This window comes from Lucilia cuprina, chromosome 5 (assembly GCF_022045245.1).
Source record: "Lucilia cuprina isolate Lc7/37 chromosome 5, ASM2204524v1, whole genome shotgun sequence".
Classification (NCBI taxonomy): Eukaryota; Metazoa; Arthropoda; class Insecta; order Diptera; family Calliphoridae; genus Lucilia; species Lucilia cuprina.
The window spans coordinates 25,271,092-25,294,705 of NC_060953.1; the positions used below are offsets into that span (position 1 = coordinate 25,271,092).

At 29.3% G+C, this 23,614-nt stretch overlaps 1 protein-coding gene across 1 annotated transcript in view; it reads right to left on the reverse strand.

The window, feature by feature from the left end:
- Window positions 1–381: 381 nt before the first annotated feature.
- LOC124420202 overlaps window positions 382–23,614 on the reverse strand; it is a 44,047-nt gene continuing 20,814 nt past the window's right edge. Inside the window, exon 3 of the mRNA XM_046952412.1 lies at window positions 382–387. Within this exon, the coding sequence (XP_046808368.1) occupies window positions 382–387 (6 nt within the window). The remainder of the gene's footprint in view (window positions 388–23,614) is intronic.

Below are 23,614 nucleotides of genomic sequence, written 5' to 3' on the forward strand. Positions count from 1 at the left end.
CACAATTGATCATAGCTCCCATATAAGGTCCCTTTTAGAAAAACATATATACAAGGTTCCCTTCCGAAAATCAGAAAAAACGCACATAATTCATAACCAAATATTTATATCCATACATTTAGCAAAAATATTGCTCTTATATACATAAATTCACTATAAAATTTTTTTACGACCGGTCCATATTAGGTCATAGCTCTCATACTAGGTCCATAAAATCATTTAGATTCACAATATTTATTACCAAGTAGAATTCTGAAATATTGTCTTTATGTACATAATTGGTCATAGCTCCCATACAAAGTCCTTTTACGAAAATCTCTTAAACGCACATTACTTATTATCAAATTAAGCTATTGATACATAATTTGGGACATGAGGAACTTATTTCTACAAATATTTGATCAATTAGAAAAGTAATAACATAGAAGTAGCTGGTGGAGGGTATATAAGATTCGGCACAGCCGAATATAGCACTCTAACTTGTTAGACGAACACTTTATGCCACAAATGATATACCAATATAAAGTGCAATCATAATACTCTAAAATGATGCATAAATGACTGTCATAGCATGAAAACTGTCAAAGTTATTCACAACCATATCGGAACCTCAAATTACCGCCTTTTTAAACCTGGGAAAATAATTCTACCGATCTATCCAATTTGCCATTTTCTAAAAATACATTATGCATAAAATTATATACCAAAACAAATAGCAATTTTAATGCTTTAAAATTGTGCATAAACGACTGTCCTAGTACGAAAACTGCCAAAGTTAATTGCAACCATATCGGAACCTCAGATTACTGCATTTATTAAACGAAGAACAATAATTCTACCGATCTATCAAATTGACCAATTTGTAAAAACACACATTATGCTACAAATGATATTCCATATTAAAGTGCAATCATAATGCTTTAAAATGATGGCTAAATGACTATCATAGCGTGAAAACTGTCAATGTTATTTGCAGCCATATCGGAACCTCAAAATACCGCGTTTTTAAAGCTGTGAAAATAATTCTACCGATCTATCCAATTGGCCATTTTCTAAAAATATATTATGCAATGAATTATATACCAAAACAAATGGCAACTATAATGCAATAAAGAAGATATATAAGGACTGCAATAACATGAAAACTATAAAAGATATTTGCAACCATATCGGAGCCTTAAATTACCGCATTTCTAAACCTGTACAAATAAATATACCGAAATATCCTACTTTTGTAAAAATTCATTATGCCACAAATTATACACCAAAACAAAGTGCAACTGTAATGCTTTAAAATGATACAAAAACGATTGTCCTGGCATGAAAAATGTCAAAGTTATTTGCAACCATATCGGAACCTCAAATCACAGCGTTTTTAAACATAGAACAACAATTCTACCGATCCATCAAATTGACAATTTTTTACACGAACACATTATGCCACAAATGATATACCAATATAAAGTGCAATCATAATGCTCTAAAATGATCTACCGATCCATCAAATTGACAATTTTTGCACGAACACATTATGCCACAAATGATATATCAATATAAAGTGCAATCGTAATGCTCTAAAATGATAAATGACTGTCATAGCATGAAAACTGTCAAAGTTATTCACAACCACGGAACCTCAAATTACCTCCTTTTTAAACCTGGGAAAATAATTCTATCGATTTATCCAATTGCACATTTTCTAAAAAGACATTATGCAATAAATTATATACCAAAACAAATGGCAATTTTAATGATGTAAAATGGTGCTTAACGACTGTCCAAGCACGAAAACTGCCAAAGTGAATTGCAACCATATCGGAACCTCAGATTACAGCATTTATTAAACATAGAAGAATAATTCTACCGATCTATCAAATTGACCAATTTGTAAAAACACACATTATGCTACAAATGATATACCATATTAAAGTGCAATCATAATGCTTTAAAATGATGGCTAAATGACTGTCATAGCGTGAAAACTGTCAATGTTATTTGCAGCCATATCGAAACCTAAATTACCGCGTTTTTAAAGCTGTGAAAATAATTCAAACCGATCCAATTGGCCATTTTCTAAAAATATATTATTCAATAAATTATATACCAAAACAAATGGCAACTATAATGCAATAAAAAGATATATAAACGACTGCAATAACATGAAAACTATAAAAGATATTTGCAACCATTTCGGAGCCTTAAATTACCTCATTTCTAAACCTTTACCAATAAATATACCGATCTATCCTATTTTTGTCAATGTTATTTGCAACCATATGGGAACATGAAATCACAGCGTTTTTAAACATTGAACAACAATTCTACCGATCTATCAAATTGACCATTTTTTATAGGAACACATTATGCCACAAAGGATATACCAAATTTAAGTGCAATCATAGTGCTCTAAAATGATGCATAAATGGCTGTCATAGCATGAAAACTGTCAAAGTTATTCACAACCATATCGGAACCTCAAATTACCGCCTTTTTAAACCTGGGAAAATAATTCTATCGATTTATCCAATTGGACATTTTCTAAAAAGACATTATGCAATAAATTATATACCAAAACAAATGACAATTTTAATGCTTTAAAATGGTCCTAGCACGAAAACTGCCAAAGTTAATTGCAACCATATCTTAACCTCAGATTACAGCGTTTATTAAAGATAGAACAAAAATTCTACCGATCTATCAAATTGACCAATTTGTAAAAACACACATTATGCTACAAATGATATACCATATTATAATGCAATCATAATGCTTTAAAATTATGGCTAAATGACTATCATAGCGTGAAAACTGTCAATGTTATTTGCAGCCATATCGCGACCTTAAATTACCGCGTTTTTAAAACTGTGAAAATAATTCTACCGATCTATCCACTTAGCCATTTTCTAAAAATATATTATGCAACAAATTATATACCAAAATAAATTGCAACTATAATGCAATAAAAAGAAATATAAACGACTGCTATAACATGAAAACTATAAAAGATATTTGGAACCATATCGGAGCCTTAAATTACCGCATTTCCAAACCTGTACCAAAAAATATACCGATCTATCCAATTTTTGTAATAATTCATTATGCCACAAATTATACACCAAAACAAAGTGGAACTGTAATGCTTTAAAATGATACATAAACGATTGTCCTGGCATAAAAACTGTCAATTTTATTTGCAACCATATGGGAACTTAAAATCACAGCGTTTTTAAACATAGAAGAACAATTCTACCACTCCATCAAATTGACCATTTTTTAGACGAACACATTATGCCACAAATGATATACCAATATAAAGTGCAATCATAATGCTCTAAAATGATGCATAAGTGACTGTCATATCATGAAAACTGTCAAAGTTATTCACAACCATATCGGAACCTCAAATTACCGCCTTTTTAAACCTGGGAAAATAATTCTACCGATCTATCCAATTGGCCATTTTCTAAAAATACATTATGCAATAAATTATATACCAAAACAAATGGCATCAAAATGGTGCATTAACGACTGTCCTAGCACGAAAACTGACAAAGTTAATTGCAGCCATATCGGAACCTCAGATTACTGCATTTGATACATAGAACAACAATACTACCGATCTATCAAATTGACCAATTTGTAAAAACACACATTATGCTGCAAATGATATACCATATTAAAGTGCAATCATAATGCTTTAAAATTATGCCTAAATGACTGTCATAACGTGAAAACTGTCAATGTTATTTGCAGCCATATCGGAACCTCAAATTACTGCGTTTTTAAAGCTGTGAAAATAATTCTACCGATCTATCCAATTGGCCATTTTCTAAAAATATATTATGCAATAAATTATATACCAAAACAAATGGCAACTATAATGCAATAAAAAGATATATAAACGACTGCAATAACATGAAAACTATAAAAGATATTTGCAACCATATCGGAACCTTAAATTACAGCATTTCTAAACCTGTGCCAAAAAATATACCGATGTATCCTATTTTTGTAAAAACTCATTATGCCACAAATTATACACTAAAACAACTGTAATGCTTTAAAATGATTGTCCTGGCATAAAAACTGTCAATATTATTTGCAACCATATGGGAACCTCAAATCACAGCGTTTTTAAACATAGAAGAACAATTCTACCGATCCATCAAATTGACCATTTTTTAGACGAACACATTATGCCACAAATGATATACCAAATTAAAGTGCAATCATAATGCTCTAAAATGGTGCATAAATGACTGTCATAGCATGAAAACTGTCAAAGTTATTCACAACCATATCGGAACCTCAAATTACCGCCTTTTTAAACCTGGGAAAATAATACTACCGATCTATCCAACTGGCCATTTTCTAAAAATACATTATACAATAAATTATATACCAAAACAAATGGAATCAAAATGGTGCATTAACGACTGTCCTAGCACGAAAACTGCCAAAGTTAATTGCAACCATATCAGAACTTCAGATAACTGCATTTATTAAACATAGAACAATAATTCTACCGATCTATCAAATTGACCAATTTCTAAAAATACATATTATGCTACAAATGATATACCATATTAAAGTGCAATCATAATGCTTTAAAATGATGTCTAAATGACTGTCATAGCGTGAGAACTGCAAATGTTATTTGCAGCCATATCGGAACCTCAAACTACCGTGTTTTTAAAGCTGTGAAAATAATTCTACCGATCTATCCAATTGGCCATTTTCTAAAAACATATTATGCAATAAATTATATACCAAAACCAATGGCAACTATAATGCAATAAAAAGATATATAAACGACGGCAATAACATGAAAACTATAAAAGATATTTGTAACCATATCGGAACCTTAAATTACCGCATTTCTAAACCTGTACCAATAAATATACCGATCTATCCTATTTTTGTAAAAATATATATGATATTTTTGTAAAAACTCATTATGCCACAAATTATACACCAAAACAAAGTGCATCTGTAGTGCTTTAAAACGATGCATAAACGATTGTCCTGGCATGAAAACTGTCAAAGTTATTTGCAACCATATCGAAACTTCAAATCACAGCGTTTTTAAACATAGAACAACAATTATAACGATCCTTCAAACCATATCGGAACCTCAGATTACTGCGTTTATTAAACATAGAACAATAATTCTACCGATCTATCAAATTGACCAATTTCTAAAAATACACATTATGCTACAAATGATATACCATATTAAAGTGAAAACTGCCAAAGTTAATTGCAACCATATCTTAACCTCAGATTACAGCGTTTATTAAACATAGAACAATAAAAACACGTTATGCTACAAATGATATACCTTAAATTACCGCGTTCCAATTAGCCATTTTCGTAAAATATATTGTGCAACTTATTATATACCAAAACAAATGGCAACTATAATGCAATAAAAAGATATATAAACGACTGCAATAACATGAAAACTATAAAAGATATTTACAGCCTTAAATTACCGCATTTCCAAACCTGTACCAAAAAATATACCGATCAATCCAATTTTTGTAAAAATTCATTATCCCAAAATTCAGTACACCAAAACAAAGTGTAATGCTTTAAAATGATGCATAAACGATTGTCCTGGCATGAAAACTGTCAAAGTTATTTGCAGCCATATCGGGACCTCAAATCACAGCGATTTTAAACATAGAACAACAATTCTACCGATCCTTCAAATTGACCATTTTTTAGACGAACACATTATGCCACAAATGATATACCAATATAAAGTGCAATCATAATGCTCTAAAATGATGCATAAAGACTGTCATAGCATGAAAACTGTCAAAGTTATTCACAACCATATCGGAACCTCAAATTTTTGCCCTTTTAAACCTGGGAAAATAATTCTACCGATTTATCCAATTGGCCATTTTCTAAAAATACATTATGCAATAAATTATATACCAAAACAAATGGCAATTTTAATGCTTTAAAATGGTGCATAAACGACTGTCCTAGCACGAAAACTGCCAAAGTTAATTGCAACCATATCAGAACTTCAGATAACTGCATTTATTAAACATAGAACAATCCCAGTAAAATATTTTCAGATTTTGGTAATGAGTATTGTAGGATATGTAGTTATTTCATACATTACTTGGTAATGAGTTCACGTTATCAATAAATTAAATTAATTTTTTCTAATGGAATTTATAGTCAATTGTATATAGCGTATGCACAGAAAAAACTGAAAATGAGTTTTAATTATCAAAATAATTGTATCAAGCAAGTTTTGCACCTATAACCAAAATGATGATATCAATTACCAAATTTGTAAAAAAGTATCGGAACCTCAAACTGCCGCGTTTGAAAGCCTTGAAAATAATTCTACCGATCTAACCAATTGGCCATTTTCTAAAAATATATTATGCAATAAATTATATACCAAAACAAATGCAACTATAATGCAATAAAAAGATATATAAACGACTGCAATAACATGAAAACTATAAATGATATTTGCAACCATAAAAAGCCTTAAATTACCGCATTTCTAAACCTGTACCAATAAATATACCGATCTATCCTAATTTTGTAAAAACTCATTATGCCACAAATTATACACCAAAACAAAGTGCAACTGTAATGCTTTAAAATGATGCATAAACGATTGCCCTGGCATAAAAACTGTCAATGTTATTTGCAACCATATGGGAACCTCAAATCCAGCGTTTTTAAACATAGAACAACAATTCTACCGATCCATGAAATTGTCCATTTTTATAGACGAACACAATATGCCACAATATAAAGTGCAATCAAAATGCTCTAAAAATGATGCATAAACGACTGTCATAGCATGAAAACTGTCAAAGTTATTCACAACCATATCGGAACCTCAAATTACCGCCTTTTTAAACCTGGGAAAATAATTCTACCGATCTATCCAATTGGCCATTTTCTAAAAATACATTATGCAATAAATTATATACCAAAACAAATGGCAACTATAATGCAATAAAAAGATATATAAACGACTGCAATAACATGAAAACTATAAAAGTTATTTGCAACCATATCGGAGCCTTAAATTACCGCATTTCTAAACCTGTACCAATAAATATATCGATCTATCCAATTTTTTTAAAAAATCATTATGCCACAAATTATACACCAAAACAAAGTTCAACTGTAATGCTTTAAAATGATGCATAAAGGATTGTCCTGGCATGTTATTTGCAACCATATGGGAACCTCAAATCACAGCGTTTTTATAAAGATAGAACAACAATTCTACCGATCCTTCAAATTGACCATTATTTAGACGAACACATTATGTCACAAATGAATATACCAAATTAAAGTGCAATCATAATGCTTTAAAATGATGCATAAATGACTGTCATAGCATGAAAACTGTCAAAGTTATTCACAACCATATCGGAACCTCAAATTACCGCCTTTTTAAACCTGGGAAAATAATTCTACCGATCCATCCAATTGGCCATTTTCTAAAATACATTATGCAATAATTATATTCTAAAACAAATGGCAATTTTAATACTTTAAAATGGTGTATAAACGACTGTCCCAGCACGAAAACTGCCAAAGTTAATTGCAACCATATGGGAACCTCAGATTACTGCGTTTATTAAACAAAGAACAATAAATTCTACCGATCTATCAAAGTGACCAATTTCAAAAAATACACATTATGCTACAAATGATATACCATATTAAAGTGCAATCATAAATGCTTTAAAATGATGCTAAATGACTGTCAATCGTGAAAACTGTCAGTGTTATTTGCAGCCATATCGGAACCTAAAATACCGCCTTTTATTAAACAGGGAAAATAATTCTACCGATCTATACAATTGGCCATTTTCTAAAAATACATTATGCAATAAATTATATACCAAAACAAATGGCAATTTTAATGCTTTAAAATGGTGCATAAACGACTGTCCTAGCACGAAAACTGCCAAAGTTAATTGCAACCATAGCGGAACCTCAGATTACTGCGTTTATTATACATAGAACAATAATTATACCGATCTATCCAATTGGCCATTTTCTAAAAATATATTATGCAATAAATTATATACCAAAATAAATGGCAACTATAATGCAATAAAAAGATATATAAACGACTGCAATAACATGAAAACTTTAAAAGATATTTGCAACCATATCGGAACCTTAAATAAACGCATTTCTAAACCTGTACCAATAAATATACCGATATATCCTATTTTTGTAAAAACTCATTATGCAACAAATTATACACCAAAACAAAGTGCAACTGTAATGCTTTAACATGATTGTCCTGGCATAAAAACTGTCAATGTTATTTGCAACCATATGGGAACCTCAAATCACAGCGTTTTTAAACATAGAAGAACAATTCTACCGATCCATCAAATTGACCATTTTTTAGACGAACACATTATGTTACAAATGATATACCAATATAAAGAGCAATCATAATGCTCTAAAATGATGCATAAATGACTGTCATAGCATGAAAACTGTCAAAGTTATTCACAACCATATCGGAACCTCAAATTACCGCCTTTTTAAACCTGGGAAAATAATACTACCGATCTATCCAACTGGCCATTTTCTAAAAAAAAATTATGCAATAAATTATATACCAAAACAAATGGCATCAAAATGGTGCATTAACGACTGTCCTAGCACGAAAACTGACAAAGTTAATTGCAGCCATATCGGAACCTCAGATTACTGCATTTGATACATAGAACAATAATACTACCGATCTATCAAATTGACCAATTTGTAAAAACACACATTTTGGAGCCTTAAATTACCGCATCTATCCAATTTTTGTAAAAATTCATTATGTCACAAATTATACACCAAAACAAAGTGCATCTGTAGTGCTTTAAAACGATGCATAAACGATTGTCCTGGCATGAAAACTGTCAAAGTTATTTGCAACCATATCGGAACTTCAAATCACAGCGTTTTTAAACATAGAACAACAATTATAACGATCCTTCAAACCATATCTTAACCTCAGATTACTGCGTTTATTAAACATAAAACTATAATTCTACCGATCTATCAAATTGACCAATTTATAAAAATACACATTATGCTACAAATGATACACCTTATTAAAGTGCAATCATATGCTTTAAAATGATGCCTAAATGACTGTCATAGCGTGAAAACTGTCAATGTTATTTTCAGCCATATCGGAACCTTAAATTACCGCGTTTTTAAAGCTGTGAAAATAATTCTACCGATCTATCCGATTAGCCATTTTCTAAAAATATATTATGCAACAAATTATATACCAAAGCAAATGCAACTATAATGCAATAAAAAGATATATAAACGACTGCTATAACATGAAAATTATAAAAGATATTTGCAACCATATCGGAGCCTTAAATTACCGCATTTCCAAACTTGTACCAATAAATATACCGATCTATCCAATTTTTGTAAAAATTCATTATGCCACAAATTGTACACCTGTAATGAACGTTTATGATTCACCCACATTTTTTTATATGTATATAAAAAGATTTTCTAAACATTTTTCTTATTATTATTCTATTTTCAATGATCTTAAGGCTTTCTTTATATACTTAATATGTAATAAGTAGATACATACGTATGTATAAGATACACAATATATTTTACTTTACATGTATTTCCTCTATATGCATAACTTTGTAACATATACATAAAATCCGCATGGACACCTTAAAGAAAAAAATTGCTCTCGCAACATTGATGTTTGTAAACATAACTCGTCTATACATTAACTTACAAAGTATTGGTCAAATGACAAACAATCAAATCCATGCAAAACTGATTTCTGGATAATAATTATTTAATCAAAAATTATTAATATGGAAGAAAATCTCTTATAGTAGGAAATTTTATTCAATTAATTTGTAAAGTTTTTATTGTCTTAAATGTGATAATGCAGTGTCGAGCAAATCTACTACAATCAACGAATAATCGTTCTATAAGACGAATAATCGTTCTATACATAAACGGTTACATACCTAACCAACCAATAATGGAAGCCTTCTTATTACCAAAAACCATGATACATCTTTCTTTTTGTGTAAAACCGTGATTCAATAAAGATCCAATTTAGCAAATAAAAGAAGAATATTAAAAAAAACCTTTTATAAAATTAACCTTAAAAAATTGTTTCAACAAAATTCTGCTCCCCCAAAGAAATCTTACAAATTTATTATATATATATACAATTTTAACAAAATTATATCATAATTTTGTTAAAATTGTATATAAAATATCACAGTGATAATTTTTTAAATCCCAGCATAATTTTGAAAAGATATCGAAATAAATCTAAAATTCTTGGGATAAAATAACTTACTGTGTTTAAAACCGTGGAGGATTTTCCTCTGATCATACGGGTAAAACTTGGTTTTGAGGTTAGACTCGAACCCGAGGAATGAAAAAAGCCTCAAAATCAATTCCAGCATTAACAACTGCAAGACACATCATAGCCAAATTATTATTCCTTTTAAATAATTCGATTTTTTCCACAATTTTTGCTAAATTAAACATTTCTTTTTATTTCTTCGAATGCAAGATATTAACTGGTAAGAATTTCGAAAATACAGTTAAATTATTTTAAAATTGTAACAAATTAATTTCTCTTCACAGGTTTACTTTACCAAGTGATCAGTCCATAAATAAATGAATAAAATTTATAACAAAATCTTGCATATACCATTTACATACATTTTACGCAAAAAGAATTTAAAAAAAATAAATATCAAAAGAAAGAACAAGATAACCATAAAAAGCTCAATTTGGTTTCATAAACACTATACAGTGGAGGTCAAAACTTGTCCGCTTCTCGATGAACTGTTCTGTTTTATCACACACAACAATTTATTCGAAAGTAACATTGTCAAATGTTTAAAAAGACGTAAACATCAAATGCTTAAACTAATTTCTATCTATTTATCTAAATTAAATTAAACAGGTAAAGCTACTTTCAGACCTGTAAAATATTTGGTCCAAATATTTGTTATAAAATGTTTATAAAGTTGCGTCAATCAAATGCAATATTAATTTCATGTTCAGACTTGAATAAATATTTGATGGTATTGTATTATCAAACAGTGCAAAAATAATTTGGTTCAAACACACACATGTTTTGCAGCCACAGTATATCGTATATTTTCATTCAAGAAAAAAACAATTTGGCAATTTGTTTTAATTTTAACTATTTTTATTAGGTTTAAATTAAATTTTTATAATAAAAGTGTATAATATTAATATATAACACGATTGAAAAAACTTTGTTTGTCGAATCTGAACATAAAATATTTCATGTTAACAATCAGCAATGCGGGTGATTTTCATAAAACAAATTGATTTGCTGGCAAATAAATATTTTCTCATTGTTTCATCAATGTGAACACCATAAGTCAAATAATTTACGTCATTTTGGTAAAATAATTATTTGATCTTGCAAACCAAATGTAAGATCAAACAGCGTCAATGACAGCTGTTCTTTGTTTATTTTCTGAAAAATCACTTCATACAAAAATGTAAATAGTCGCTTATATGACTGGTTTTATTTTATTTTTTATAAAATATAAATCTGAGACAAAGTTTTGATATTTAATTGAAATTCAAGCAATTGCTTAAATTAATGATAATTATTTTTGTTGTTTGTTTTGTTATTAATTGGTTGGTAACAACATACTATATATAGTTATACTACAAAATATATGCTTCTATAGTCTAGTTTGCAGTCTAGTCCAACGGTTCCCAAATTACAATTAAATAAGAGATACTGTTATCTCGGAGTATGAAGTTAGGCCACATTTCATAATTCAAGGATAAGCTTATCGCAGATTTAAGTTTGTCAAATTGTAAACAAAAGTGTTCTTGTTTGAAAGGACTAAAATAATATATTTCCGAAACAGAGGTGATACACAGATTTTAACTTGATTTTGTCGACCAATATTATTAAATTAACATCAGAAAATGCATAAATAGTCAAAACCATGCAGTAAAATTCACAGTACTTTCGCAAAGAGTTCAAGTCATATATTATGCGGATAAACGCATTCCGCAACAATATCGAAGAAGTTCAACTTTCTTATATTATTTTCCCGAAAAATTATCTAACATACTCAGATTACCCGTCTGCAATCGCAAAAAATTTTGCAACGTGACTCTTTAAGCACATGTCGACGATATTTGATGAAGAAACCTTTTCGTTACCTTAAAGAAAAATGAACGTGAAAGATCTCACGATCATAAAATTAAACATCTGGTTAACATTTCAACAATGAAGTTATTCTATCTTTAAAAACAGGCAATTGAAACTTCTCTGAAATATTAATTATTCTCAATGTACGGGAATATTTTATAGAAATGACATATCTACATCTGTTTGACCTTGGGATTTATGGACTATTAAAATTTTCGGATGAACAATTACATATTTAGAACAATAAGATATCAAAATATGTATAGGGGTCCGCGAATTTAAATAAATTTCTCAAGGGGTCCGCGAAGTAAAAACCGGGGGAACCACTGGTCTAGTCTATACTCAAGCTATAGTTTAGTCTATAGTCTTGTCTATACTATAGTTTATAGTATTGTTTATAGTCTAGTCTATAGGTTATAATCTAGTCTATAGTTTAGTAATTAATTTAGAAATTATTTAATTAATTTATTACTCAATTTACTTAAACAATTATTTATTATATTAATGGATATAATAAAAATATATTAATAATAAACAATTCTTTATAATTTTCAATTTTATAGATATGTAATTTAATGAAAATTATTTATAATTTGGTTATTTCCGGGCTTATAGCGATTTTTTTTGAAATCGCTATAAACCGTTCCAAACAACCAAGGTTTTTCGCTACATTGACTATACTAAATAACAACAACATGACAGTAAAGATCCACCAACTATCTCTTTTCCACTTGCACAAGGTATTGAAATGTAATTTCAATACATTGTGCAAGTCTATCTATCTATCTCTTTTCCACTTGCACAAGGCATTGAAATGTAATTTCAATACCTTATGCAAGTCTATCTATTTCTTTTTCACTTGTACAAGGTATTGAAATGTAATTTCAATACCTTATGCAAGTATATCTATCTCTTTTCCACTTGCACAAGGTATTGAAATGTAATTTGTATTTTTTGTGGTAAAATTTTGATGAAAAACAATATTAAATGAAATTTTAGAATATATAGAAGTTATTATTCAATGATATAGCTTTTTAGTAAATATAAACACATATATTTTTGGCTTTTGGTTTGGTTGCGCATTAGCTGTTCTTGTTGTTATGTTCCTCGTTGCCTGCAAATAAAAACTTGTTTTTTTACTGTTTTATCCCTCAATTGCTTTACGAAATTATTTATTGTAATGTGAACATCGGGCAAACAAACTTCTACTATTTGTATTGAATTGTGTTTGGCTTTGTTTCTTCAAACAAAACGTCCAAGTAGAAATACTCATTTTAAGCACATTATGAAATAAAAATGTATTTAATTTTTTGTTTTTAGGCAGAAATTTCTATGAAATCGTAAAAAATATCATTAAATAGTTTATTTAACGTTTAACAAAAATGTTTCATGTTTGGTGTTCACATTGTGTTCACACTAAGAAAATATTTGTAGGTTGACAAAAAAAATGTTTCACGAAAAACAGCTGATATTTTGTTTGCTCTTCAAAAATATTTTGTGTTCACATTACAGCCAACAAATATTTGATAAAAAACGTCAAATATTTGATAGGTGTGAACGTACCTTTAGCTATAGACAGTGTGTTTTCTATACACTTATATGCGCTTAATACTAGCAATACGTTGTTGTTGTTCTTAACAGTATACAAGCAAGAGTAAAACAATAACACTTTCGTATTCATTGCTGGTAAACATTGACGAGACGTGTGTTAGTTTTATATTCCAATCTTACATTATTCGCATAAAAATTATTGTACAAAACGTTTTAAATATTTTTTTCTATTCATTAAAAAATATATTTGCAAAACAAAAGGGAAAATTATTTTATTTTAACAAAAAATGGAAATCATATTTTTTTTGCTGTGTATTTTAGTAGAAAATACACAGCTGAATAAAAACAAATACATCTACACACGTGTACATCTTTTTCTATATACAGTAGAGTGCTCCAAAAAAACTATGCTTCGAATTTTGACCGTCCCCCCCTAAAATTGTTCTACGGGTTATAAAAATAAGTCGTGCAAAAAATTAGGTCAATAGGACTACGTTAACTGGTGCCGCAACGGCTCTGAAATTTGAAGATGCATTTCTCTAACAGTTTCTCAGATATAAGTTTGCTCTGAATATTAATGTTCTTCGTGCAAAATTTTAAGAATTTAGTTGTATAAGTTGTATAAGATTCTAACTGTAATAGTTTCCAATATAAATTTTTGCATTTAATTTATATGGAAGGTGCCACGCCCCTCTAACGCCAGTCCTCCCACATTTTATCCTAAATAATCATATGACACTAAAGTGGCTCCGACAAAATTTTAGGAATCTAACTGTTACATTACTCAAGATAAACGAATTTTTGTATTTAATTAATATGGAAGGTGCCGCTCCCATCATGGGTAGTCCGCCAATTTATTACTTAAAATATTTACATGGATGTTGAAGTTATTCGTGCAAAAATTTAAGATTCTAACTGTAATAGTTTCCAAGATAAACGAATTTTTGTATTTAATTTATATGGGAGGTGCCACGCCCCCTAACTCTAGTCCGCCCACTTTGTATCCCATATAATCATATTGACATAATGTGGGCGTGGCTCCTCGCCCACTTGAAAATTCAAAATCAAGCAAATCGGTTCAGCCGTTTAGTAGTCTATAGCGTTCTAACATACAACAACACACATTCATTTTTATATATATAGATGACGACCGTGTGAATCCCCTAAATATAATTAACATAATTAATAACTTTATGGTATTTTATTTAACCAAAAAACTATGAAATCAAATGAGTTTAGCATCATTTGGGTGACAGACGTCCATTTCCAAATTGTCTAAAAATGATGCTGGCCAAGTATTCATCTATTAATTCAATATTGCCTAAATTTGAGTTTTTCTGGGATTTAATTTACAAATTTGTAAACGTTAAAATTATTCTTTCTGGATTAAAAAAAATAACAGTGATAATTAGTTTTCGTTATCAACCTAAAATTAACGGCAAAAGCTTTATTTGAGATTAAGTTTGTTAAAAATCAACTTATTGTTGGCTTAAATGGTGGAGCCTACAATAAAATTCTTGTATTTGTCAATGGTTTATTGAAGGTAGGTATCATGGCATAATTTTAGATGTAGTCTTAATTCTGTGTTTTCGGCCTTTCCATGGAATGATTTGACTTGGCGTCGATCCAGAGAACAACACAATCGGGGACCGGAAGCCCGCACAACAGAGTTTCGGACCTTGCATTTTTAAAGTAATCGAAAGGAAGGGAATGCCGTTTAAAAGACTGATGTACGGTAAAGTTTTATTTTATTTTTTATAAAATATAAATCTCAGACAAAGTTGTGTCATTTAATTGAAATTCAAGCAATTGCGTAAATTAATGATAATTATATTTTTTGTTGTTTGTTTTGTTATTTATTGGTTGGTAACAACATACTATATATAGTTATACTACATAATATATGCATCTATAGTCTAGTTTGCAGTCTAGTCTAACGGTTCCCAAATTACAATTAAATAAGAGATACTGTTATCTCGGAGTATGAAGTTAGGCCACATTTCATAATTCAAGGACAAGCTTATCGCAGATTTAAGTTTGTCAAATTGTAAACAAAAGTGTTCTTGTTTGGAAGGACTAAAATAATATATTTCCAAAACAGAGGTGACTCTTTATTCGTCTTCAATACGTTAATCCAGGTAATTTTAAATATAAATATTCCATTCCGAAGTGATACGCAGATTTTAACTTGATTTTGTAGACCAATGTTTTTAAATTAACATCAGAAAATGCATAAATAGTCAAAACCATGCAGTAAAATTCACAGTACTTCGCAAAGAGTTCAAGTCATATAGTATGCGGATAAACGCATTCCGCAACAATTGATGAAGAAACTTTTTCGTTACCTTAAAGAAAAATGAACGTGAAAGATCTCAAGATCATAAAATTAAACATCATGTTTACATTTCAACAATGAAGTCATTCTTTCTTCAAAAACAGGCAATTGAAACTTCTCAATGTACGGGAATATTTTATAGAAATGACATATCTACATCTGTTTGACCTTGGGATTTATGGACTATGACAATTTTGGATGAACAATTACATATTTAGAACAATAAGATATCCACCATCTATCTCTTTTCCACTTGCACAAGGTATTGAAATGTAATTTGTATTTTTTTGTGGTAAAATTTTTATGAAAAACAATATTAAATGAAATTTTAGAATATATAGAAGTTATTATTCAATGAAATAGTTTTTTAGTAAATATATATTTGTAGGTTGACAAATAAAAATGTTTCACGAAAAACAGCTGATATTTTGTTTGCTTTTCAAAAATATTTTGTGTTCACATTACAGCCAACAAATATTTGATAAAAAACGTCAAATATCTGTCAGGTGTGAACGTACCTTAAGAGTTTTATTTACGATAGGGTTGTAAACATGAGAATTGCAGAATGTCTTCGTAATTGGAACAATATGAACGGGCAAAGCTGATGTATATACATACATACATACATACATACATACATACATACATACATACATACATACATACATACATACATACATACATACATACATACATACACACATACATACATATGCATATGAATAAAACAAATGTTTATTTAGTTTAGATGTATATAATTCTTAATTATTATTTAAAGTATCCGAATAACGATTATTTTACGCCAAAATAAACATTATTATTGATGAATTTGTTTGATATTTGACCAATTTTAACGAAGGCGAATATATTTTTCATTGGTATAGCACTAATCAATTGGGGTATTCACACGGTGTGCTATCAAGTCTTATTGCTATGGGAGGGCTTACGTATATTCCATGGTCATGGTCTCTCTGGCTTGGGAGACTATTAATGCTCTTTCTCACGGGTGGTCATGACTCTAAAGGAATATATAACTTATGGTTGCTCATCCTGTCAGAGCTGTGTCTATCGATAGGTGGAACCTTGTCTATTGATGCATAACAGGACAAAGATGATACGTGACTGCCCATTGCAGGTTCGCTCTTGGTTGATAAGAGCTTTACCGTTTGGAGTGGCACTTTATAATTGCACTTTTAAGGTCAAGGCTAGTGGTAGTTGTGCACACTTACTTATGAGGGTTGCTCACAGCAGTCATATATTTTCATGTTATTATTTTATGATATACTAGCTTATACCCGTATGCTTCGCTACCCCTATCGAAATTAACTACATAATCAAAAAAATTATTTAGTTACTAAATTATAAAATTTTTCTTAAATGTTCATTATAATTTCTCTTGGTGACAATATATTTCATTTAAATTCTGAAATAATACATTAATAATACATTTGCTTCTTACTTGCTAATATTTAATATATACCTTTAGTCTTAAAGAATATTCTTATTTTAATGCCTTGGGATATACAATATTTTTTTTACCCTCTAGTATAAATAAAAAACCCACTTAACGATTTTGAAAATTCTAACCACAATAGTTTTCAAGATTAACAATATGTTACATATGAGAGATGCCAAGCAAATTCTATCTATCTATGAAAAATTTGAATTATATAACAGTTTTCAAGACATACGAAATTTTGTATTTAATTCATATACATATGTGGTGCCAAGTCCCTCACTGAAATCCCGCCCATTATTTTCTAAATGTTCACATGAATGTCAAAGTTATTCATATTAAATTTGAGGATTCTAGCTCTAATAGTTTCCTAGATAACTATTTTTTCTATTTAATTCATGTGGGGGCTTCAAGCTGATGAATCTAGTTCTACATTTTCCTAGATAAACAATATTTTGTATTTTATTCATAGTCCCCATTAAAAGTTCACTCGTTATACTCTAAATGTTCAGATGAAAGTAAAAATTCTTCAAGTGAAAATTAATGATTCTTTCTCTAACAGTTTCTCAGATATAAGTTTGCTCTGAATATTAATGTTCTTCGTGCAAAATTTTAAGAATTTAGTTGTATAAGTTGTATAAGATTCTAACTGTAATAGTTTCCAATATAAACGAATTTTTGCATTTAATTTATATGGAAGGTGCCACGCCCCTCTAACGCCAGTCCTCCCACATTTTATCCTAAATAATCATATTGACACTAAAGTGGCTCCGACAAAATTTTAGGAATCTAACTGTTACATTATCTCAAGATAAACGAATTTTTGTATATAATTAATATGGAAGGTGCCGCTCCCATCATGGGTAGTCCGCCAATTTATTACTTAAAATATTTACATGGATGTTGAAGTTATTCGTGCAAAAATTTAAGATTCTAACTGTAATAGTTTCCAAGATAAACGAATTTTTGTATTTAATTTATATGGGAGGTGCCACGCCCCCTAACTCTAGTCCGCCCGTGGGCGGACGTGAGTGGGCGAGGGCGTGGCTCCTCGCCCACTTGAAAATTCAAAATCAAGCAAATCGGTTCAGCCGTTTAGTAGTCTATAGCGTTCTAACATACAAACACACATTCATTTTTATATATAGATGACGACCGTGTGAATCCCCTAAATATAATTAACATAATTAATAACTTTATGGTATTTTATTTAACCAAAAAACTATGAAATCAAATGAGTTTAGCATCATTTGGGTGACAGACGTCCATTTCCAAATTGTCTAAAAATGATGCTGGCCAAGTATTCATCTATTAATTCAATATTGCCTAAATTTGAGTTTTTCTGGGATTTAATTTACAAATTTGTAAACGTTAAAATTATTCTTTCTGGATTAAAAAAAATAATAGTGATAATTAGTTTTCGTTATCAACCTAAAATTAACGGCAAAAGCTTTATTTGAGATTAAGTTTGTTAAAAATCAACTTATTGTTGGCTAAAATGGTGGAGCCTACAATAAAATTCTTGTATTTGTCAATGGTTTATTGAAGGTAGGTATCATGGCATAATTTTAGATGTAGTCTTAATTCTGTGTTTTCGGCCTTTCCATGGAATGATTTGACTTGGCGTCGATCCAGAGAACAACACAATCGGGGACCGGAAGCCCGCACAACAGAGTTTCGGACCTTGCATTTTTAAAGTAATCGAAAGGAAGGGAATGCCGTTTAAAAGACTGATGTACGGTAAAGTCACTAATTCGGAGTAAGTACGGAGCTGTTGCCGAATATAACAAATATATTACAAAGAGGAGGGACTGTTGGAAATAAGTTGATGTGAAGTATATATGATACGGTTTGAATGTAGGGGTCGTACTCTGCCGTATACCTAGACTGAGTGGAAGGTATCTTTTAGAAGTGATACCATTGATTTTTTTCCTTATCCAGGTTTTACTGTTCAGATTTAAATTATACCAGATACGTAGTAACTCTTGGTGCTGTTGCAACTATCTGCGTGGTTGTAAAGAGTGAAGAGATCTTTTACTTGCGTAAAGTACTTGTACATACAGTGAATCAACTAAGTAATAAGTAGCTAAGTAATATACAGTGAATCAACTAAGTAATTTACTTATGTTTAATTTTACAAATTTGAAGAAATAATTTTATCTGAACAATTATTTTTAGAAAATTATGCAATTTGCATAAAAATATCTTATATTTAAATTTTTTAACATAAAAGAAAAATCGAGATTTTTAATAAAATGTGAATGTATGTTAATTTTTTAGTCAATAAAGTTTTTTGCTTTTTACGGTTTTTGTTAATTTTATAACACTGCTTTTATAAGATTTTAAATCTTTTTTACTCCTATATATTTAAAAAAACTATTTTTAGATATTTTAGTAGTGATACGTCTAAATTTGGACATTTCTTAACCGATTTATTGTCCTATATATCTATAAGAATTCATTAATATTTGACATAAAAATCTAACGTTTCTTTGATTTTATTTCGAAAATAATTAATAATTTCGAATTGGATATTATGTATCTAGAAGAATACTAGAAAATCAATGGATTTGAACACAAAAAAGTTTTAAGTGTGTTAAAAAACTTTATATTATAACAAATCTGTGTTTTTTTGTCATTTTGTATAGATAAACAAAAACTACTCTATTTGAGGAGTATTATGTAAATTTTATTTAGAATTATATAATATTGATTTTTATTCAATAAAGCTATATGGGGATATGGGGATATCACCGTATACCACTATAGAACTATAACATGCTAAAATCTTGATTTTATAATATTTTGAATGATTTATTTTATGAATAAAATACAGTAAGCGTGTTTGGATCTGGATAGTTATTCTTGATTTGTGTTCTAAATATATAGTGTATGTGTTCTTTCGTATATGGACTTTGGAGAAGATTAATGAGGAGTTCAATAGCATTCCTTGAATACAAGCCGCTTCCCTATCGTAGTTAAAGATTTTGAAAGACCACTCAGTGTGCTTTTTCTGATATTTCTTTGGATTACTTTATCAATTACTTTACATTTATACCCTACACCACTTTAGTGGGGAGGGTATTTTGGGTTTGTGCTGATGTTTGTAACGCACAATTATATTGGTCCTATAATACCCTTTAATTATACCAATCGGCTCAGAATCATTTTCTAAGTATAAACTACATGTCGCAATTTTGAAAATAACTCAATGAAATTTACAAAGGACGAAGCCTTTTGAAAATGATTAATGATCGGTCCATCATTCTACCTAGCCCGTACAGGGCTTGTAAACCTTATAATCAAACTACAGCCTCGCGCGACTATAACTTCTTACTTGTTTATAATGGTATTGATAAACATTTTATATATGTATTTCGTTGATTTACATTTGTTCTAAAAACTAAACTAATTTTTACATTGGAATTGCTCCATTATTTTCCTTAAAACTTTTATTAACGTAAATTACTTCTCTGTTTCCCACATCGAGGATATGATTTTTGAAGATTACAATTGAAAAATACTTAACAAGTGCCCTTTTAACAAAAAAATACATTTTAAAAAGTAATTTGAAAAAAAACCCAACGAAATTAACTAGAATTCTAATAATTTTATTTATTAATGCAAGTGGAAAAGAGATAGATAGACTTGCATAAGGTATTGAAATTACATTTCAATACCTTGTACAAGTGGAAAAGAGACTTAAGCTATTGAAATTACATTTCAATACCTTGTGAAACTGGAAAAGAGATAGATAGACTTGCACAATGTATGGAAATTACATTTCAATACCATGTGCAAGTGGAAAAGAGATAGATAGACTTGCACAATGTATTGAAATTACATTTCAATACCTTGTGCAAGTGGAAAAGAGATAGATGGTGGATCTTTACTGTCATGTTGTTGCTATTTAGTATAGTCAATGTAGCGAAAAACCTTGGTTGTTTGGAACGGTTTATAGCGATTTCAAAAAAATCGCTATAAGCCCGGAAGTAACCAAATTATAAATAATTTTCACTAAATTACATATCTATAAAATTGAAAATTATAGAGAATTGTTTTTTAAATATATTTTTATATCCATGAATATAATAAATAATTGTTTAAATAAATTCAGTAATAAATTAATTAAAAAATTTCTTAATTAATAAATATCGTCTACATGTGCTTAAAGAGTCGCGTTGCAAAATTTTTTTGCGATTGCAGACGGGTTATCAGAGTATGTTAGCTAATTTTTCGGGAAAATAATATAAGAAAGTTAAACTTCTTCGATATTGTTGCGGAATGCGTTTATCCGCATAATATATGACTTGAACTCTTTGCGAAAGTACTGTGAATTCTACTGCATGGTTTTGACTATTTATGCATTTTCTGATGTTAATTTAATAATATTGGTCGACAAAATCAAGTTAAAATCTGTGTATCACGTCGGAATGGAATATTTATATTTAAAATTACCTGGATTAACGTATTGAAGACGAATAAAGAGTCACCTCTGTTTCGGAAATATATTATTTTAGTCCTTCCAAACAAGAACACTTTTGTTTTACAATTTGACAAACTTAAATCTGCGATAAGCTTGTTCTTGAATTATGAAATGTGGCCTAACTTCATACTCCGAGATAACAGTATCTGTTATTTAATAGTAATTTGAGAACCGTTGGACTAGACTGCAAACTAGACTATAGATGCATATATTACTTATGTAGTATAACTATATATAGTATGTTGTTACCAACCAATAAATAACAAAACAAACAACAAAAATAATAATTATCATTAATTTACCCAATTGCTTGAATTTCAATTAAATGTCACAAATTTGTCTCAGATTTATATTTTATAAAAAATAAAATAAAACCAGTCATATAAGTGACTATTTACATTTTTGTATGAGGTGATAACACTCTTTTTCAGAAAATAAACAAAAAACAGCTGTCATTGACGCTGTTTGATCTTACATTTGGTTTGCAAGATCAAATAATTATTTTACCAAAATGACGTAAATTATTTGACTTTTGGTGTTCACATTGATGAAACAATGAGAAAATATTTATTTGCCAGTAAATCAATTTGTTTTATGAAAATCATCCGCATTGCTGTTTGTTAACATGAAATATTTAATGTTCAGATTCGACAAACAAAATTTTTTCAATCGTGTTTTATATTAATATTATACACTTTTATTATAAAAATTTAATTTTAAACCTAATAAAAAAAGTTAAAATTAAAACAAATTGCCAAATTGTTTTTTTCTTGCATGAAAATATACGATATACTGTGGCTGCAAAACATGTGTGTGTTTGAACCAAATTATTTTTGCACTGTCTGATAAAACAATACCATCAAATATTTATTCAAGTCTGAACATGAAATAAATATTGCATTTGTTTGACGCAACTTTATAAATATTTTATAACAAATATTTGGACCAAATATTTTACAGGTCTGAACTTAGCTTAAGAGGTATTTACTGTTTTATTCCCTAATCTGTTGCCCATAAATCCCTATGAGTTCTCCCAAAAATATTGAAATTTGTTTAACAAAGTGTCAAAAAAACTAAAATTTGAATTTTGAAACGACCGTTAAAAATATCAAAATTTTTCGACCATAGCTGAGAACAGGTTTACGTTATTCTATAAGGACAAAAACTCATATTCAAGTAACTATAGATGTATTTTAAGTAATACAATTGTTTTATTAGAATATTTTCAAAAATTTGTTTATTTTTTAATCACATTTCGAATTCAAGTGCTCTGAGACACGATAATGGCCTGGGGAATTTTAAATAACTTTTACATTTTTCAACCAATTTTTGTGTTTTTTTATCTTTTTGTAACGCTAATTCTGTGTACATTACGATTCTTTGACAATAAAATAAAAAACAAATTATTTAATGACAAAACTTTTGTGAAAACTGAAAAAATGCATATTTCCCCTTGTAAATGCATCTTCAAATTTCAGAGCCGTTGCGGCACCAGTTAACGTAGTCCTATTGACCTAATTTTTTGCACGACTTATTTTTATAACCCGTAGAACA